General features: G+C 43.2%; 1 protein-coding gene across 6 annotated transcripts in view; it reads right to left on the bottom strand.

The window, feature by feature from the left end:
• The window catches only part of rgs3a (regulator of G protein signaling 3a), a 136,196-nt gene that overhangs the window by 94,776 nt on the left and 18,920 nt on the right, over nucleotides 1–22,500 (bottom strand). For 2 of the 6 annotated variants that reach the window (XM_035526941.1, XM_035526932.1), the window contains 7 exons: nucleotides 15,285–15,366; nucleotides 14,691–14,796; nucleotides 13,678–14,035; nucleotides 9,251–9,290; nucleotides 8,842–9,116; nucleotides 7,651–7,734; nucleotides 156–267 (listed from right to left, as the gene is read on the bottom strand). In XM_035526941.1, coding sequence (XP_035382834.1) covers nucleotides 156–267; nucleotides 7,651–7,734; nucleotides 8,842–9,116; nucleotides 9,251–9,290; nucleotides 13,678–14,035; nucleotides 14,691–14,796; nucleotides 15,285–15,366 — 1,057 coding nt within the window. Of the gene's footprint in view, nucleotides 1–155; nucleotides 268–7,650; nucleotides 7,735–7,872; nucleotides 7,962–8,841; nucleotides 9,117–9,250; nucleotides 9,291–13,677; nucleotides 14,036–14,690; nucleotides 14,797–15,284; nucleotides 15,367–15,524; nucleotides 15,713–20,404; nucleotides 20,685–22,500 lie in introns of those variants that run through there. The other 4 variants (XM_035526931.1, XM_035526930.1, XM_035526929.1 and 1 more) reach the window with 4 other exon arrangements.

Below are 22,500 nucleotides of genomic sequence, written 5' to 3'. Positions count from 1 at the left end.
TGCATGCGGTTATGTGTATGGACGTGTATGTGCATGTGTTCATGTGTGTTTGTTTGCATGTGTGTGGTTGTGTACGTGCGCGTTTGTTTGCGCGTGTGTGTGTGTGTGTTGTGTTGTATATGGTTAGCTCCACTGTGTGTGTGAGCTCCACTTACCCTCCTGCAGCTGCAGCTGTCTGAGGAAGAGAGGATTCTGCAGCACGTTACAGCGACCAGCTTCATCCTCCCTGGTCACCAACATCAAGTCCGTATAGATGAAGACAGTCACCTGGTCCACACGAGGGAGAGAGAGGATATTAATGAGTTGTTCATACTACCAGTTTATCAAATGTATCGCTCCCTCACAAATACAAAAAAGCATCTCAGTTACACAAAATGTTGAACGCAAGCTGAACATGACCAAGCTTTTTCTGAATGAATGCAAATGCAAAATGCACACCCACATACACACCTTAATGTTTTAACACATCTAAGGCACAAAAATTACATTTGCATACAACGAGTCTGTGCTGCTGATCAAATAAGAGGTGTTACTTAGAAATGAGCTGGGCTGCACTGAGCTTCCTTAAGGACAGTACAGCACTGTGTTCATAGTCAGCAGTGTGTTAGCACAACACACAGTCAGCACAGGACAATCCTTCAGACAGGAAGCACACACCACCACCTTCAGAGAGGAGGCACACACTACACAATCAGCTACATACACATCAACCAAGGGATTGATGCTGTACTTTGTAAAAGTGGAAAGTGTTACTGGATTGATTTATGAAGCAGGACGTCCTCAGTATCCAGGCCCATGTGCTAGCACATGTTTTATACCTGCTAGGCCAGTAGAGAACCAACTGATTAAGTGAAGTCTCACAGAATTTCCTGCAGCGGTAGTAGCTGCAACTTTAGGGGCACTGTAGTGTGTAATAATATTTGCATTTGTAACACACGAAGCCAGCAGCATACAAATAATATGATGCATAAAAACATAACATACTCTATATTTTCAAAAACATACTGCATATGTAAAAAAAAAATTTATATATATATTGTAGCATAAAAAAAATTAAATCTATATTTTAACTTAAATGTTCCTATTCAATTGCTTAAGAAGTTTTTAAGGTAGTGGAGAGGGAGATGACGTGACACGACTGTTAACTATATTCTTAAGGGCCACTTTCAACGTTCAAACTCTCATGCTATCAGTACAATAATACCCAGAAAATTCGCGCTTCTGAATCTGTTGCTTCACGAATTCGCGTATTTTTTCCTTGGAACCTCACACTTAAAATTCGCAGTTTATCGCGTCTCACGACCTCGTTCGATGTGTCAAATGTATCGTGTAGCGTGTTAGCTTTGTGTGTGTGTTTTATTTGCGTTTTCTGCAAACCCTAAGATGCCTCCCAAGCGCCCTGTACCTTCTAAGGCTTCTGGCAAGTAAGTTAAGAGGCCGAAGGCTACTATAACATTCCAGAAGAAGGTGGAATTGTTGGATATGCTTCGTGAAAAAAAGAGCTTCGCGGCTGTAGCCCGCAATTACGGCGTCAATGAAAGTACGGTACGCTACATCCAGAAGAACGAAGTGGCTATTACCGGCTATTATTACCGTTTCATGAAGTTTCCGTGAAACTGCTAAAAATGTATCCAACGTTAGGAATAAATACATCGTTAGGATGGAATTGGCATTGTGGATCAACGATTGCAGGAAAAAATACATCCCCTTAGCTGGCAACATTATCAGAGAAAAGGCACTGAATCTGTACCAACCGTTTTCAACGGAAGAAGGCGCAGAAGCACAGCCAGGAACATCAAGGGACACTGAAGATTTTGTTGCCAGTAGGGGATGGTTCGACCGTTTTCAAAAACGGTTCAACTTAAGGTCGGCATCATTGTATGGAGAGGCAGCATCTCTCCATAGCAGAAGTAGAAGTAAATACCCTCACGGATGCCGATCTGGAGGAGTTTACGAGGTCTGCCAGCGAAGAGGATGTGGAAGCAGAACTGGAGACAGAGGCAGAGGAAGTTCCTGACATTGGAACGTTTGTCCGAGATCTTGAGGACAGCAAGGAATGTGCAAACGATGGTTGAGTCATGGCATCCTCACATGATTCTGGCATTAAAATCTAACAGTGGCTTCGATACTCTGCTCCAGCTGTATAAAAGTCTCCTAGACACCCTGAAGAAAGAACGGCAGCAACTTCCAATAACAATGTTCCTCAAAAAGGCCAAAAAAAAAGCCAGAAAGAAACCCTACCAGAAGATACGGCTCCTGTAGTAGAGCCAGAAGATGAGCCAAAAGAATCATCTACTTTTACCTGTACAATTTTAAAGGGTAGTGCAAATTATAACATCAATTTTAAAATGAACTTGTGTTTTGGGGACATATTTGGGGTTTAACATATGAAGATAGGTTTTTAGAGGCCTTTGTTAGTTGTCTGTCCAGTATTACTGTACATGAAATGGCCTTAAACACTATACTATATAAAAATAGTAAAACATCTTGTAGTCATTATATCTAATGTTGTCCTTTCCCAAATTCTAGACTTTTATCTAATCTTAAGTGACTTTTGTGTGAAATTATATTTCTTCAAATTTTCTTTCAAGAAATAAATACTTCATGCAAATAAATGATCTAAGTAGAAAAAGTCAAGAAACAAGCTAAACATTATAACATATACTTTTAATTTTCATGAGCTATATTGCATCAAATGCCTATATCTGAACTGAATAATAACAAATAGAAGACAAATTTCCTATGACATTTTTTTTTAATCTGTTGAAAATTAACTTAATCCTGAAAGTTAGCACTTTAACATGCTGAAATCACTTTAAACCTTTTGAAAGTTAGCACTTAAACCTACTGAACGTTGGGGCTTTAAACCACAGCTTAGGGTTACAAGGCTATGCTCAGTATAGAAGATGATATCTAATAAACATCTGTATGCTCTGAGAATTTCCCCGAATAGCCGCCTCTTGTGCCCTATGATGGCTCAGTGTGCGTCTCAGGCTGTTTGGAAAACAGGAAAATCTGCTCTAGTGACCTGAGGAGGCAATGAACTTCACTCATCAAAGTTCAGACTTTTTCCTAGATTCTGGTTCACTCAGAATCCACAACGCAGCTTTGATCTTTGAAGACAAGGCCATGAGCACATTAGTGCAGCCGATAATACTCCGGAAATGTAAATGTGGACTTGGGACACAGAAATGCATTCGGCGCAAGGACATGTTAATGAAGTGTGATTTTACAGCCAGGGCTTAGAGGTAAACGATGATGGTGAATAGAATGGTGAAAAACAGAACAAGCTCTGCTATAGTGCACTGCTAAGATCACAATCAGTAAGCTTTCTGAAACCCATTGTTTAGCATAGTTTCAGCAAGCCTTCACTGTCATATATAAAACAAGCAGCTTTTTCTAAAGGGCATTGTGCAAAGCCTAACCGCATGACCCGAAGAGTAACCAAACCACAATGCCCAGAGGGTCCAGCAGGGTGGGGAGGCTAGCTACACACACACACACACACACACACACACACACACTGCAGAGAGGGGCTCTTCACAACCACCTTCCTTCCTGAGCACTTTGAGATTTAGTTTTAGCAAAGCCTCTCATGACTGTGTACTGGGGCCCAGACAAAGAGAGGCGAGGGCAGGCAAACCCAGCAGCCCTGCCTGCACGAGGCTGGCATGCTGCCACCACCAAAGACAGGGGACAGGTCTGCAGATCTGCCTGACCGTCTACAGCGCTGCAACAGCCTGGGTGTAGTCTCTGAGAGGAAGGTGAGCAGACTGAAGAACGTGTTCACAGGCAAATGTTTAAGCAATAATGAGCGTGCATTCACTAAAGGATGGGAAAATTCCCAACAATAGCAACTTGGTGGTGGGGCTTGAAGTGGCAAGTTTCCCCATTAGAAGTCAAATACCTTAACCACTGAGCTACCACTGCCCGGCTCTGAGTGCTTGTAACATACATTGATAAAAACTGATTCTGACACACACACACACACACACACACACTAGCCCACCTTCCCATTGCACAAAGCAGAGACATATGATAAGTACTATTTTAATCTAGAACAATTGCAAAACAATCAGCATTGTAATGTTAATGATATCAGCAAAGTAAAGAGTGAGTGTACTGTATGCTACCCAGCTGAATGGAAAGGAGCCCTTTCTAGGCATTAGGCTTCACCTGCTTCAAACCCTCAAGAGTAGGACTTCTCACCTCCAGTTATGCGTATTGGGACAAAGTAAGAAACTAAAAGATATGGACTCATGTATTCTATGAGTAATGACAAAGCACTTTTGTAAGTTACTCTGGGTAAGAGCATCTGCTAAATGCAACTGTAAATGTAATATTGTTCTGATATACTTTCACACTGAATCACCAGTTCAGTAATATGCTTGGCTTCCTCTCCATGCAGCACACTGTTGTGGTTTGGAACAGACATAGACCAGGGGTTTTTTGTGGTTTGTGTGTGTGTGTGTGTGCATAGGGTGCATACACATAGCATAGATAACAGTGATGGCAAAGAGCTGTAAAGGGCATTTCCTGCTCGTGTGGCTTACTTACGCCTCCCTCTCTCATAAGGCCTAGACAAGGACCAGAAACATCTCAGCTCTTCTACCAGCGCAGTAACTGTCTTAACCCACACGACCAGAAACATCTCAGCTCTCCTACCAGCGCAGTAACTGTCTTAACCCACACGACCAGAAACATCTCAGCTCTTCTACCAGTAATGTAACTTGTCTATTAAACTTAGATGGACCCTGCTCATTTGCAGTATTTGTTGAATTTAGCAGATTTAATGAAAAAGTCAGATTTGAATACAATGCAAATAAAATAAAAACAATAATATCCATAACCCAGTGTTGCATTCTCTCTCACTCACACAGGTCTGGACAGTCAGGTTTTCCCTACTCCTGAAATTCCAGCAGAACAATTAAAAGTGTGTTAAATCCTGTTCAGGTTTTACTGGTTTAATTCACCTTTCATTTACCAGAAGAGCTTTTTAAAGGCTGTATTCTGATTGCACAAATGATTATAAACAATGGCATCCGAAAAGCATGCACGCACACACACCTTTGAGCCTTCACTTTGCATAACTACTTCACAGTGCACAGTGTTACTGCTAAGGCCAAAGAATATTTAATTGAACTTTTAATGAAATATTTTTAAAGGCAAAACTATACATGTGCTTTCTCCTTCAAAATCATCAAGTGTTGTAACACATCCCAGGCAATCTGCAGACACTGATCTTACTTTCTCAAGTTCTCTTAGCAAGAGTACAATATAGTGCATTACTGTGTACAATCACAAAACCTCAAATGTCAAACAGAAAAAGAGAAAAAATGGGTTGTCTCCACAAATAAACAAACAAACTAAGAACATTTACCTGACGCTTTTATCCAAAGTGACTTACAATTATGACGTAAGTAATTGAGAGTTAAGGGCCTTCCTCAGGCGCAGTGGTGGAGCTTAAACCAGCAACCTTCCAGTTAGAAGTCAAGTGCCTTAACCACTGAGCTACCACTGCCCAATGGAAGACAAACAGCCATGGACATTAATATCCCTGCTTTCAGCATGGTTCCTAACTGAAATACAGGACAAAGGATGGACAGGACAAAGGATGGACAGGACAAAGGCTGACTCAGTGGAAAAGTCCAAGGCTGTAGGACTCTTCTCTTACAGCTTGGCTCTGTTTCTGGTTCTGTTCAGCCCAGCGTGGCCGAAGTCAGGGCGAAGGAGCCAGAGCAGACAGGAGTGTGATCCTGGCTTCGCACCAGTAGCAGTGGAATGTGTGTGGAAGTGGCTGATGTAGGAGGGGAAGGCTTCTGGACAGGTCAAAGGTCAAATACCTGTAGGTCACACTGTCTGGCCTTTTCCTCTCAGTTGCTCTCTCTTTCTCTCTAATCTTTGCCACCCCACTTCCGGTGCAGCGTTATCACTGTAGGATGACCACATTTGCCTGACTTCCCCTCTCAGGATAGCTCTGATGCACTCTGTGAGAAATGAAACTGCGATCGCTCTGACTTAACAAAAATATTCTTTAAGCCCATACAGGGACCCCTTAAAGGCTTTACAGTCATTCCAGGACTGTAGCAGACTAACGGAAATACCACACACTAGCTGCACTCACGTAGGACCTAAAGTGCCTGCCTAGTCAGTGATGACTGGGTGAGACTTTTTAAAGTTTTCTCTAAAAAGTTGCTGTAATGCTGTCAAAGTGGAGCTGGCTCAGGCATCTCTCAGAAGACTCTCCCATGCGGATTACCATATTTTAACTCCATAATTAACATATAGATTACAAACGTCACCTCAGACATTAGCAAAACAAAACAAGCAAACAAAAACAGGCTAAAGAAGTGGGACACTGAAATCAGGTCTATCAGAAGAGCAGGAAGATCAAGGTTCCAGATGACACTTGGTCAGGTGTCAGTTTGGATTACTAGGAATTCTGCTGACTCACTAGTAAGAGCGTGATTCATACCGGAGTGTCTCTCAGGGACCAGACCATGCAGGATGTGCCCTATTGAGCTCCACCTTCCTTTTTTGTTCCTGCTTTCAGAAATGTGACATTAATTCTCTGCTTTGCTGTTCTGTCATTTCCTACTGATATTCCAAATGACTCTGGGAACAGTAGTGAGAACGCAGTACAGGAAAGAGAGCAATATAAAGGTTCAATGTACACTGCCTTCCTAGCCATGAAAGGAACATTAATTACAGTATTGATAAAGTAACCTCCATACAAAAAAAATGTCTACCGGAGCCCTGGCAGAATACATATTTCACCCTATTTCTGTTCTTTTTAGGGTGCAGGAGAAATCGAGAGACCCACCCATCCATTCTCTCTCTCGCCATTCAACAAGTGGGCACTTAAACAGTGCCCACTTCTCTCTGCACTAACAGGGAAGCCCATCGCCCTGCCCATGGCTTTCTGCACGTTCTGCTCGTCCTCACTGCAAACAGGTCCCCTGTTTCACCTAGCGAAGCACGAGAAGAACAGTGCACAGAAGAGAACGACAAGCAAAGTAACAAAAAAAGTCCTGCAAGCACACCAACGCACGCGCACATACATGCTCTCCCCTTCGGCTGTGCTGCACGCAGTGTCAAACCAAATAATAATGCTGCTTCAAAAGGATGTGCCTCCACTCTCAGGTGGGTTCCTCAGCCAATAACGGCCAGTCCGCCGACACACAGTCGCAGACACAGACAAAGCCCTAATGGGGACAAAACAGTATGAACGGAGCCCTTTAATACTTGTGTTTCTCTCTCCTCTTAAACACACACACACGCACATAACACACACACACACACACACGCGCACACACACACACGCACACACACGCACACACACACACACATACACACACACATACACACACACATACACACACACATACACACACACACACACACACACACACGCATACACACACGCATACACACACGCACACACACATGCACACACACGCACATGCACACGCACACACACGCGCACGCACACACACACACACGCACACACGCGCACACACACACACACACACACGCACACACACACGCGCACACACACACGCACACGCGCACACACACGCGCACACGCACACGTGCACACACACACGCACACACACACACACACACACACACACACACACACACCCCTACCTTGACTGAGAGATGTTTGCTCTCATGCAGAGTCAGTTCCTCGGAGACCACCAGCGATCTGGTTGGGTTACACAAATCCAGCGGCTACGAGGGAGGGAGGAGAAGAAAAACAACAACATCAAACAACATCAGCAACACCATCTCGGGATTCAGGAGAACAACCGCAGTCTCCCAAACCGTTCTTAAAGAGCTTTCTGTCCGTCACGCAGCATTTATACGCACAGGTGCTAGTTCCATCCTAGAGCGCTCTGCAACAAAGGACAGGGCTATGCTGACTGCAGGTAGGTTAGCTAACTGAAGCCCAAACTTGCTATGGCGCTCTTCACTCTGCGCTCAGTTCAGCCCCCGCAGCTCGAAACGTGCTGGTGGGCCGGGCTGTATGGCGAGGCGGCTCTGACCACACGAGGCTAAAAACACTTGCGCTCTGCACTGCTGCACAAAGAGGAGAAAAAAAAAAAAAGCCACATCCTTTCTGGAGGTGGACTAACACACCATAGACACACGGGGCCGCGAACTAGCAGGATGAGCAAGAAACGAGGGGTTGGGGGGTTCTTAAGACCCTTGTTTACTGGGGTTTATCAATGATGCCTGAGCAGGTAAGTGTATGAAGTGTTCTGCAGCTCGGAAAGTTGCTGCTGTCGGGTGCTGACGTTAACAGGAAATTCTTCGCTTTCTTCAGTGACTGCTGTTGGCCACAGGGCACAAGGCATCTACTAATTCATTCTAAGTTTGCTGTGCCTTTAAGAAGTCTTTAGACATTTTCCTCAATAATGTAAAATGGTTCATGTTAATCTGCGTTTAATTCATTCAGAATTTAATTCAAATTCTTTACATTTATATGAAATGCCCAGAAAGCCAATGCAGTGAATGGAGTGAGAATAATTTCAGCTTTGGCAGACACACAGAAAAGTGCACAGACCAAAAAGACTGAAGGTCAAGCAAGGCTGCCCATCTTAAGTGAACTTAAGGTCACTCCAGAATGAAGCAAAAATCATGAAGCATGTGCAGGCCTTGTGCAGTGTTTTAGCCAGCTAATCAGGTAAGGAAGCGCTGCAGAAACAGAAAAGACCCACACATGATTTTTTAACAGGCTTGACTAGAAAAATATGACAGGGAAGCACTTCACCACAGAGTCAGACAGGCAGAGATAGGAAAACAGACAGATCATAGCAAACTACCAAGGGTGGATACCTGCACAAAGATGGGAAATATGAGAATTTTGGGAGCCACTTTGACATAGGTGCCATAGTTGGTGTTTGAGGGCATGTGCGACCTCACGATGGTGCAGTTCTGGTAGTTGGAGAAGCTGGAGCTCTTCTGGCAGGTCCCAACAGGAGAGGCTGTGGACTTGTTGTTGCTAGAGCAGCGTAGCAAGCTGGTTCTGCTAGCTAGACCGGGGCCAGCCTGGGCACTGGTGACCTGGGCCTGGGGAACAGGGGCCTGCCTGGGGGGGTACATCCTCCCAGCTAGAGCATGACAGAACCAGCAGTGAGCAATGAGGCCAGCAGTCATCTCCATTACACAAGACATCTGTAAAAGTCCAATGGGACTTATGACTCTCCACGTTTCTGGCATATTAGGCATATTAAAGAACACTTACCCAGAGTTCCGTGTTCCTCTCCGTATACCGGCCTCAGGATCTGGAATGATAGAAAAATGATGTTTGCTAGTTAGATTATGATGAGCAAGTGTATAGGAGCTGAATCTGTACGTTGAAGCAAAGAGGAATGCTTCAACTTTCTGTGGATGTGGATAACACAAACTACTGCCTGGACTAAGAAACAGCCAAGTTACAGGTCAACTTTAGTCACTTTAATGCTTTTCTAAAGAAAGCAAATCCTTGCTATAAATGATAGAAAACCAGCATGAAGCAGCTAACTGGATAGCCCTTTGGCCTTCCAAATAAATAAATAAATAAATAGATAGATAAATATAGTTTTCCTACTGTGCTCGATTTTATTGTTCAACTTCCCTGGTCAAAAACAGTGAACTGTTGTAGCTTAGAATCAGGATGTTTGCAACCTTTTTAATGTTAATAATGTCATGGGAGTTTGGGCATTAGATTTACCTACAACATTAGGTTTACCTACAACAGTAGTACAATGTTTACAATGTTGCAAGACTTAATTATCTGTTGGGTCCAGAGTGTGTGTGTGTGTGTGTGTGTATATTATATATATATATATATATATATATATATATATATATATATATATATATATATATATATATATATATATATATATTTTCTAGGGCTATACTATTTTCACTGTGAAACTCATACATCCTGTTTCCTATGAAAAAGGCTAAATTCTTTGTGTCATATATGACTTATTGTGCCACTATTAGTTTGTAATATAACAGACATTTGCTAGGTTATTCATTAGACACGTTAAACTACAGAAATCCATCTTACTGACCTTTCCATTTAGTGAAAGAAAAAGAGACAGAAATAAAAGTAGAAGCCAAGCTTGTTTCATCTTTCAGATTCACAAACTGTAGTCCAGTTGCCAGCCCTCCCCCGTACCAAACGCAATCCTCTTGGGTGCCAATTAAGTAAACTCACAACAAAATGGGCTCGGGGCAACTCAGGATCACGGCCCTGTGTAAACCTGCCTCCACTTGGACAAACAGACAGCATTACGAATCCCTCAGGGAAGAGAAAACCAGAAAGCAGCCGGACAGCGCCTGTTCCAATCTCTGCCATCCAGCACATCACCACTTTTTAATATATTTTTTCTGAAAGGTAAGCATTTTATGGTTTGTCTGTCAGTTGTGTGTGATACTCTGCGTCACCCTGACCTGTCCACGTGCACACGCGAACACACATGGCAGACCATCTGTGTGATGCAGTCTGCCACAGCAGCATGCATCAGAGGTAAAGTGATAAACATGAAGTGAGTCATAATGAGCAGAATGAGCTGATAAGTGCCAAGGATTGAGAAAAACAAGCCTCTGGATGTCCTCTGGGGATTGACTGGCATGTTCCTACAAGAGCATGATAAAAGTATAAATGGCAGGACTAAATAATAAACAATGAAAAGCAAACAATGGTAAATATTGCTGGTTTTAGTAATATTATCTAAATATTTTTCTTAGGAATTGTTTTTTCTTATGAATGAATATAACAAGTTTTGACCAACAAATCATATCCAGATTTCTCAAAGATCTTATTTTTTGCATTTCTCAAACACTGGGTATTTAAGCCTTTGCTGCTCAATCCACCCACCCCAGATTAGACTCCCAGTGAGAAAAGTGTGTCTGCTTGATAACCAGGTTACTGGGCAAGCACCAGCCTAACTGTAATGGGAACGACATCAAGCAGGTTCTGGTCCAAACCAGTGCAGATAAAAACTCGAATGGCTCCTATGCAGCTCATATGTTGTACAACAGCACAGGACACAGAGCACCAGATTACCTTGATCCATCCACAGAGTGTTTACTGAACTATCTAGATGATTACCTCTCTTTGCCTTGGTGAGTTTTATTTTATAATCTCAAGATGTTGCAAGTGAATTTGTCATTTCAACACTGAAACCTCCAATCCATGTAGTTTTTTTTAATGTATATTTGAAGTTTATTGTGTAAAAATATACCTTAAAGATACAGCCACCGTCTGTGTCGATAGCTGTCTCAGGACACTCCTTTTGGGAAAAGTATAAGGTGCTTCTGCTGCTAAAATCACTTGCTTTCTTTGCTTTCTTTGCTTCACCCGTGTTTCTGTTCGCGGCATATTTTAGCAAATAGAACACCTCCTGATCAAAAACCTTCACCACCACAAGCTTCTCACAGATATACATTTCCATACCAGCTCATCCAGTATGCTTAGTGCAGGAGACCTCCGCTCAATTTCTGGAGGCAACACCTCCCTGCACAATGTGCTGGCAGTCCTGAATCAGCTCAAGTGCTCACCGTCAAATGACTTGGCTGAGGTTTGCTTGGGGTACGTCATGCAACAGAGCAACATTTCAAAGCTGTTTCACAAACTGGCAGAGCCTTGCTATAAATGCCTTGAGATTCCAGTGTGACGCATCTGAATGGATTAGCTTTTGATTTTCCTGGGGAAAAAGTTCTCCTGTTTATAAATCTATAAAGCTTCCACAGTGAAAGCACTAATAGGTGTTTCTCCATGACTGTGCAAAAGACTCTATTATAGTGTTAACTCTATGTATTACACCCCTCTGAAATACTTGGTTCTGATTTGTCAGTTAAGGTGTTATTTCTATTATTACATTTTAATAACTATTCGGCTATTTTTAGCTCTGCACTTTTGACTGAAACCAACTAATAAAATAAATTCAGACTGGTATTTGGTGGCAGGTTTTTGTCTTCTTTTTTTTTTTGTAATACATTGAATAATGTACTGCCAGCTTGCCAACATTACAAAATAAACCTGTTTAGGGAATTATAAGACATAGGTTAAAATGATACTCTCCAACCTCCAGAGACAAATTCAAAAGAATTTTAGCAAAAAAGAAATGAACAGAACTCACTTAAGTCACATTGTGTGTCAGCCACTTCTTACAGCTTTTCCTTAGCAGTATCAAACTAATCTGGAGCCAAAGACCAGAGTTATAAAGCTCTTCTCAACATTAGATCTCTCACAAACAAATCGTTGCTAGCTAAGGATCTTATTACTTCACATAAATCGGATAAACAACATTCTTGAATGAAACCTCAATGGAATGTATTAACAGTGCAGCTGTTCATATGGAATCTGTCCCTCCTAACTTTAAATGTATCAGTGCATGTAGAGCTAACAAAAAAGGAGGTGAAATAGCAAACAGCACTTGATGACATCCTCTTATTTGAATACTACTCACAAATTATAGGCCTCCTGAACACACTTCAAACTCTATCAATTGAAAGTCCTAGTTCACTATGATATCTACAGAGCCTCAATAGCTACAACTTAGCAGTAAATAAAGCCAGACAATCCCACTTCTCTGATAAGCCAGACAGTCCTACTTCTTCTTATCATAGGCAAGAACAACAATAAGGCCTGCACTTTATTCACAGTCTGTAAAAGGCTGAGAACTCCACCAGTACATATATCCCCTGAACTTCTATCTGTTTAATATTATAATGGATTTGTAATATACTTCACTGATAAAATCCAAAAAGTCAAACAGGCCATCACCAATACTCTGTAAGATAATATTCAACTTGAACTCTCTCGCAATACGAAGGTTCATACTATGTGTCGATTCATTGCTATTGACCAGAATATTATTGAGGAAACTGTCCAATATCTAAAATCACTTACAAGCAGACTAGACCTCTTGCCTACTCACTTTTTTTAATAATCTTTAGCTGTATAGCAATGTATTTATTGTAAATAGTGAATGGATTGCTACTTTCTGGGATCTTTCCTGTGCCACCAAAAATGACCCTTATTAAGCATCTCTTTAAAAAGACAAATTTATATGTGTCAGACTTAAGAAATTATAGATATGCCTGAATGACACTGATCTGAACATTACGCTTCCTGATCTTAATGCTGCATTTGACAATGATGACAGACAGAATTAGACAGACCAGAAAACTGGGTAGGGCAATCTGAAATAGTCTTTAGCTTGTGCAAATCATATGTGAAACGTAGGGGCTACTTTATTGCCACCAGCAATCATGAAACTCAACAAGCATCCTTGTTGTGTGGCATCCTACAAGGATCTCTCTTTGGGCCCATTCTGTTCAATCTCTATATGCTTCCACTAGGCCAAATCCTAAAACAGCAGATTATCTTATCAAAACCATGTAGATGACGCGCAGATTTTTCTAGTTCTCTTCCCAAATATCTACAGCTCTGCTCACATTTTATATCAGTGCCCAGAGCTAATTAACAACTGGATGATTTTAGTTGCTTTTACAACTAAAACAATTTCAAAGACAAAAGGTCAGTGCTCGTCTTGGCACAAGAGCCCTGAAAGTTTAAAACCAAGTCAGAAATCTCGGCATAATAATGGATTCAGATCTACACTTCAGCAGTCACACATCCAGTAAGTAGGTAGTAGGCTGTGCCTTTACCTGTCCTCCTGGGTTGATGGGTGACAGGATGATGTAATCGTCCCCATTGGAGGCTTTGACACGTGTCCCTCTGAGCGTGTGGGTGTGTGTCCTGTTGCTGACCTCACTCTCCTCCCGCCTGTCTCCCCACGGGACGGCGACACCCCCCACCCGCACACCCTCCGACCCATTAACCAGCACTCGCCGGCTAGCTCGGTGGTGGGCTGGTAGGGGTGGCACTGGGGGTGTCTTGTCCTTCTGCTTGTTTTTGGGTGGAGAGAGTGGCATGTCGAAACCGGAGGTTTTAAATGGGGGGTGGTGGATCAGACCCTCAAAGCCGGAACGCCAGACCACCACAATGATCTCACTGCTACTGTTTCTGGGCAGAGACAGTGAGAGAGAGAGAGAGAGAGAGAGGGAGGGAGAGGTAGTGGGAAGAAGAATGAGAAAAACAGAGAAGGACGAGACAGAGCGAGTTGAGAGTGAGAGAGATTCAATATGAAACAAAAATCAGTAAAAGACAAACGGGCTGAAGATTCTTCTTTTGTGTGTGTGTGTGTGTGTGTGTGTGTGTGTGTGTGTGTGTGTGTGTGTGTGCGCGCGCGTGTGTGAGAGAGAGAGAGAGAGAGAGAGAGAGAGAGAGATGAAAGACAGCTAGGTGAAAAGTAAGGAAAGAGAAAGTAGTGACTCATTTAGCAGAATGCTTGATGATGATTTTATGTGGCTCCTAAATTCAGCCCAACCAGCGCCAAGCATGGGCTGACCCTGGCATGACTGACAGGGCTAGAAATAAACTGCATCCAAGTAAACAACACTTGAAAATAAAAAATAAAAACTTTTCAGAATAGAGGTCCTCAACACTGCAAGGAAAAAACCATACATCTGCCTTGTTCCCAGTAAGCACAACTGCAGCAGGTAACTCAATTTTCATTAAAAACAGGTGACTGAAACTGAAAGTTTAAATCTAAACCTAACCACAAGCTCACTAATTAAACAGACATCTGCCTCTAATATACACACTAGCACAGGTGTACCTGATGGCATGAGCCAGGTCAACGCATTTCCACTGTTCCACAGGCTGGCCATTTAACTGCAGCAGCGTGTCCGACTGCTTCAGGCCAGCCAGATCTGCAGGACCACCTGAGGACACATACACACCGCAAAACTCAACAGCCCGTGACATTGGAATTGGTCCTTAAAAATGGCACAAGTACACACACACACACACACACACACACACACACACACACACACACACACACACACACACTTTCATTCTCATGCACTCACACAGGTTGTCCCCCACCAGTAAGCCTCAGAAAACTATAGCCTTTCTTTCATGCACATACACACACACACACACACACACACACACACACACAGACATCTTCACATTTTGAAAAGTGATACTAAATGTTCCATAATGTAACACACAAACAGCAGACACACACACACACACACACACACACACTTATTATCAGTAACATCATACACATAGGCACACACAAAATGACCAACATTAAAACATTGCCTCTGAGAATTTTTCTCACCCACCCCACTCTCTCTCTCCCACACACATAAACACATACACAGATGCTGGCATGCGGCCAGACCAGTGGGGTTCTTGCCTGGATCAACAGCTTGAACTCGCACAGGCGCGTCAGAGCAGATGGTGAACCCATAGCCATCCTTTCCTCGAACGATGGTCACCTACACCACACACAGACACACACACACACGCGCACACACACACACACACACACACACACACACACACGTACACACACATACACAATATATGCACACATTACATACACACAAACACAAACAAAATACATTTAGACAATACACACAATATACAAACGTACATGTATGAATACACCATACTGCCACCTGTTGGACATCATATCATCTAGCATCCCAGTAGCCCGAGTCTCCAGCATGACTAATTACCGTGGAAATCAACTGAGTGGAAAGTCGCACACTTCACACCAACAAAACCAACCCTTCTATTACAAACTTTATCCTAGACCACAAACTGTCTCTAAAGTTGTCAAGAAGAAAATCAGAACTCACACACAAAAAATTATTGATTCAAACAACAGATATGTTAGAACAATGCTAATTAGCGCACCATAATAATGCAAAACTGCAAAAACACATCCATGAGAAGACATTCACACACACAGTCACATGCACATGCATACACATGCATACACACAAAGACGCACTTTCTCTCTCTAAACAATAAGTAGATTCACAAGACTTTGCAACCATCAACCTCTGTTACATAAGCCATAATCATATGCCTCCCACACACACACACACACACACACCATTATATGGCCAGAAAAGCAGAGTAGAGTAAAGGACAGCTACATGGCAGTTTGCGGAGGCACGTTCTTGGACGTGTCCATCTCTGTCACGAGGTCTGCTTCGGTCGTCCATCACTCTGAGCTTTAGACTGGCTACACCCAGAGGGGTCCACATCACAGTGGCAACACACTACAAAGAAGAATAAAGACAGCACAGAAACACACGCACACAGAGGCAGGAAGAGAAGAGACTTCCATAGAAATCTGATGTGATGAGGAAATGTTCACAGACATTACACACCCACCCATACAAACACACACACATATGCACAATGCACACACATTCAAATAATGCCATTATAAGGGCCAAAACTAACAGTATCCCCCAGAACAAAGGAGTCATTTCCAGCGTGTCTGCTGAGCAGGGATATTACTGAAACCCTAGAGAAAGGCAAGGATTTCAGTTTGAGTTGAACTACATTAAAAACAATATCTCCAAGCTGCCATCCAGCTGTATACCTTTTGTGATTACCTCAGAGCTGTAGTTTATTTTCAGTTTAATTTTTGATTACTTTTTTTTTTCATTCTGATCCATCATATTTATCTGTTACATACTGACAAGCTGAAAATCTGATGAGCATTAAAAAACAAAATGGTACGTGTAAGCTCGGCTTTGCAAAGAGCATCAATCAAAGAGGTCTAAAGTCAGGCAGTGTAAAGTCATATCTGAAATCAGACAGTGTAATGTAATGTCAGGCAGTGTAAAGTCTGGTCTAAAATTAGACAGTCTAATGTCAGGCAGTGTAAAGTCAGGTCTACAGTCAGACAATGTAATATAATGTCAGGCAGTGTAAAGTTATGTCTAAAGTCTATCAGAAAAGGTCAGATCTAAAGTCAGCCCGTGCGTGTTCTTGGTCATATGTGATTCTCATATGTAATGCACTGCTCTGTGTGTGTGTGTGTGTGTGTGTTTGTGTGTGTGTGTGTGTGTGTGTGTGTGTGTGTGTGTGTGTGTGTGTGTGTGTGTAGGTCTGAAACAAGTAACTCGATTACTAAAAATAATCGATGCAAATTCTTTAAATTGAAGCTTTTATATCCATAATATTCCTATCGTGTCTTACGCGAAATATGTGCAAAATGTACATCAAGCCAAATACAGCAACAAAAATGTGGGAGCAAACCAAAACAACGTTAGAGCGCGGTGATATTGTATTATTTCTACCATATAATGACGGTGGATAATATGAAGAAGCTAAAAGTTCTTTTTTGAAGTATTTTTGCGTATTTTCTAGGATCATTAACAAGCGACGGAGAGGCTATGAATAAGCACCCAAAATCCAGTATCTTCACAAAAGACAAATATGTTTATTTAACGCAGACATTGAGTCCAACCAGAGCCCTAATAGTCACTACCATCCTGCTTTTTGGTGCAACTGCAGAGACAGTAGAGGTCCACACAGCAGGGTGCTCGTACATGACTCGGGAGGTTAAACAGTTCTGCTGCTGCTAGTTTATGGAAGGAGAGCCTGCAAAGTGCCAGTGCGCTACCTACATGAGATTATTGAATTGTACCGAAGCAATTTTTCATCTTGTTTATTGCCAAAGACATCGAATTTGACATGTTTGCATCTATGCATTAGATATTATAGAAAATATAATATAATGAAAGTAATTCATTATTTTATTTACTTATTTGTTTTTGCATTTCAGAGATTTTTTTATTTAAAACAATGCAATTTAAACAATAAAAATGTTGTTTTTTCTAAGTAGATATAATTAGTTGTTCTTTTCAAGAGGCCTGTATTATATCCTGTTTTGTATATTTACTATTGCTCTTTAATAAAGCAAAAGTATTTCTTATATAATTGCTCGATTAATCAGTGGAGTAATCAACAGAATACTCGAGTGCTAAAATAATCTATTTCTGCAGCCCTGTGTGTGTGTCTGTGTGCATGCATGTGTAGGTGTGGTTGTGGGGCTGTATGTTCTTGGTCATATCTGAGTCACGTATGTCATGCACTACTGAGAATTTGGCTAAAAGAACCTGCAACACAGCACGGAATTAAAGGATCCCGCATCTGACAGGAGTGGAGTCGCCCAGACGCTTGGCGTCGCGGTGATCTGGAGGGTGTGTGTAGAGTGCAGCATGCCTTTGCTGTCCAGTTATAACTGGTGTGTGTGTGGTGTGGCATGTGTGTGGTCTCAGCTTATGAAGACTCCAAGGTTTTTTGCGGGATCTGTGGCACAGGGACGCGGGAGGCCGTGGCGCGCAGCTAGAGGATGGAGATTAACCAAGCCGGTGGCAAGAGCCAGACTACTCCTCGTGCAAGATCACACACCGAGAGGGAGGAGGGAGACAGATAACAGAGGGGAGGAAGGGAGACGGGAAAAATGACTGCCAGGTCTAAGGCCAGATGGACTGGAGAAGAGAGGTGGAGCAGGTTAGGTAGAAAGAAGAGATGTTACAATGTTGCGATTGAGGAGAAGAGAGAGTAGGAATGCAAAGGAGAAGTGGATTTAAATGGCCACAGATTGAGAGAAATAACGTCTAAGTCATTTAGTGTCAGTCTGGCTACTGCAGCGGTGAAGTGGTGCACTGGAAACCAAAGAGAATAAAACAGCAAGTCACACAGCACCAAAAAACCTCATACACACTTACATAAGACTCCAAAAAGTTGATGCACATGCCCCAAAACACTCACACTCACACAAACGATACACTCACACAGATCCAAAAAAATGTTCTCCCTCACACTGTCTCATTTATACACTTCACACACAAGACCAGTCTAAACACAGAGCCTGAGCTGAGTGTCTTACTGCCTTGTCATCAGTAAGCCACAAATCATGTCCTACTAGATTCTACTTTTATTAAATGCCATTTTGAAGCCTGCCCAGGGGGGCAATAAAACACTTAGGGGTGGAAAAAATGTTGACAACTAGTTTGTAAGAGCAGGTTACTATTTAAGTGCCCATGAATCAGCCAACAGCCCTCTAAGACCCTAAAACGACAGTGCTTCTACAGAACGCCCTCAACCTTTGTGTTTTATAGGGGTCACTCTTGTGCCAAACGAGACCAGAGTAGCGTATGAGTGACAATCTAGAACACAAGTCACATGAACCCTCCCCACACGTGCAATGGGAGCATCCATGTCAGAATCAGCAGAATTTGAATCATTCTCACATTCTCAACAAGGCTCACATTGGAGCCCAGAGCCATATGACCTGCATGCGTGATCCCTAAAAAAAAAGCAGCACTCTGGATGTAGGATACAGGAAAGGTCTGGTTTTTCCCCTGATGAGGCAGCTCTCCAAGAGCTTGGCTTGTGCTCCACCGGGTGGGTATTGGATCCATTTGCTCCTGCTGACACACACCACACACCCACACAGACCTGCACTGTTGGGTTCACTCACACATTATGCTGTAGTAAACTGGATGGGAGCTGTAGAAAACAACATATTTACTTCCAGTTTGTGCCCTAACATTAGGGTCAAAACTCTGCGACTCGTAGACACAACAGGCTAGCAAGGAGGAACACAGGGAGTGAGTGGGTGGATGTAAGCAAGAGCTAAACAAGTGTAGTCTGCAACAGCAGCTGGAAACTAACAGAAACACATCACGCTATTAATTGTGTGGCTGTGTCACAATTTGCCTCAAGCTATGTTCACATTGTTTGATAACTGCACATAGTTGTCTGGATGTAGTAGTCTTCTGTGTGAGTGTTTTAGATCGGTGGATGTGCATTTTCATGCCTATCGCAGCAGTTAGTGTTTTCTCGCTCGCTCTCTCTCTCTCACACCCCCATCTCTCTCCACCCCTCTACTTCTTGGACAAATCTCACATGTTAATAATAATAATTATTCTGAATAACAATTCTGTTCTGAAAAAAAACTAAGCATTCACTCATTTTGCACCCTCTCTCTCTCTCTCTCTCTCTCTCTCTCTCTCTCTCTCTCTCTCTCTCTCTCTCACCCTCTTCCCATCTCTGGTGTTTTTACAGTGTAATTCTTAACACATCTCCCAACACACACCTACCATGCATATCACACATGACTTCACCTCCAGTAGTTTAGCCATTCTGACCCACTTAGTCCTTCCAGCAAAAATCATTTAAGCACCAGAGGCAAATGACAAATGACCTGTTAGATATCTTACACACGTATGTCGGTATGGCTAACACAGCAGACTGCTGTCTCTGGACTTCTCGCCTTCAAATAAGACAGTGTACAAAGCTGTTACAGTGAGATGCCACTGTGGACAAATTCTGTGAGACAGAAACAGCTTCACTGGAAAACCTCAGCCAGCCTGTCACAATCAACATGCAAAAACGAAGAGTGCATATAAATAACAAGAACTTTAGAACAGTTAGTCAGGGTCTGCCTGTCTGTCCATCTGTCTGTCGAATTGTCAGTCTGCCTGTCTGGGCACCAACCTGAGGGAGCATGCGGCTGATACAGACCCTGCACAGGCCGTGGATGGTGTGCATGCCTCCGGTCTCCGTGGCGACGGTGGCCCTGGTCGGCGACGCGAGTGTTTACGAGGATGTGAAGGTGCGTGTGTGTGTGTGTGTGGGAGTGGGTCCAGTGGCCGGCGCTAAGGGGGTGCAGCCAGGGTGCTTGGATCAGCTGCTCTGGCAGCATTGCACTTGGCAACAGAGTGCATGGGAACCAAACTCAAGAGGAGAATAGCAGGAAGTGGCCCCTGCACCACACACACACACACACACACACACACACTGCCCCTAGGCTGGGCCAGGCTGCTTGCCTTCTCTCGATAAGCCACTGTAGCTTCCTGGTACTCCAGCCAGCAGAGAGACAGACAGCACTGTGGTGGGGGCAGTCACTGGAACAGTACCGTTACAGACCGAGCCTGACGACTTTCTCACCTCCCCACCTACATTCCCTACAAACACACGGCTTTATCTGCCCTTCAGACGGGACGCCCTTCAGCAGACACTTCCACCACGCAGGACTGAGCCCAACCAACGCTCAACCGACATTAATTCCAACTCCCCTCTCTGTCTCTACTGAGTCTTTACACGCCACAACATTTCTTCTTCTTCTTCTTCTTCTTCTTCTTCTTCTTCTTCTTCTTCTTCATGAGTTCCTCTCACTTTCTGTCTTCTCTCTCATTTCCCTGCTAGGGATTTTCCCCTCTCACAGTCCAGGGTTTGACAGGCACAGAAGGTGAAGGGAGAAGCTCGCAGCCTGACTTCAAACGTGGAGCCGGAGATGCCTGCACAGCCTGGAGACTGTAAGTCAGAGTGGGGCTGAGTCACACACAGACTGGCTGACTTTAAAAAGAAGTAACACAACAGTGATGGTATTTACTTTGCTGCAACTCTGTGGCTGCAAACGTAACTGCAATACACTTTCCAATAAATTAAATGTGAATTAAAATAGTTCTTAATATGACCACGATTTTTGCCTTTTTAAGGCTTTTCAGATTCTGCGAATTATCAAAGACCATGTTTGCAAATAGGACATTGTGTATTTCTGTAGGATGCATGACACTGGATTCAGCCATTTTAAAAGTAAAACCTCTGCTTTTATCTAAATCAAATCTCTTGCACCTTGGAAAGCCCTGACAGGCCAAGTGTCCAGTTTCTGAAAAAGCCGAGAAATGACAAGCGCGCTCTTTTTCAGGGTTGCAAGAAAGGAACGTTATCAGGAAATGACCGTAAGCAATGTGGACAAAACCGCGCTAAAACACACACACACTTTGCCCGCTACAGGCCCTGCCCGGCCTCCACGGACCCAGCGCTAGAGACGTGTCCCCAAACCCACAGCACCCTGCTTCCACGCAGCTGCAGAGGCATGTTTCTAACAGTGGCATCGGACTGCCACAGAACCCAACGGAACCCATCTCCTCACCCCACCCCCCCTTTGGGAATCCAGAAGGAACTTTTCTCTTTTTTCTACTTTCTTTCTTTTTTCATCCATTTGGGAAGAGGAGGAGAAAAATGCGGAAGGAGGGGAGACCTTCGCTGGGCTCCAGTGTGAAAGAAAGGCCCTGGCAGGACGAGGCGGGAGACCACGCCACCGTCAGCTCTTCTCCATTTTCTTTTACGTTTCTTGTTTTTTTAACTCGGGCGAGCCACAAACCCCCGCTTTTGTAGGACAGGGTCCTCCTGAAAGGGAACGTCTCTCTAAGGATGACCTCGATAGATGAGCAAATCAAAGCAGGGACCGGTTGCACTTCACTACACAACCTGCTACAAATACCTATTAGAGGTCTTTTAGAAAAAGAACACCGACTTGGTGCAGTAAGACTGGTAACGTTTTAAAGGGACTGACCACTAAGTGACATTAAGGCAGAACGATACGTAGCTTTGCAAGACTGCGCTTCCTGTGTTAGTGGAATCAGTCCAAGAAGATTAGCCTGGAAAAGTTGAAGCTCATTAACAGACAGGAGAATCCACGTCTGACATGGTGACCGCACTTCTTGGAGCGTAAGTGGCATGTGGCATCGTTCCAAGAGAAATACAACAGTAACAGCAATGTCTATCACATGACATTATCACTCTGG

Source organism: Electrophorus electricus, chromosome 6 (genome assembly GCF_013358815.1).
Source record: "Electrophorus electricus isolate fEleEle1 chromosome 6, fEleEle1.pri, whole genome shotgun sequence".
Taxonomy (NCBI): Eukaryota; Metazoa; Chordata; class Actinopteri; order Gymnotiformes; family Gymnotidae; genus Electrophorus; species Electrophorus electricus.
The sequence above is the reverse complement of the archived record's forward strand: the minus strand, read 5'-3'. Positions and strand labels throughout refer to the sequence as shown.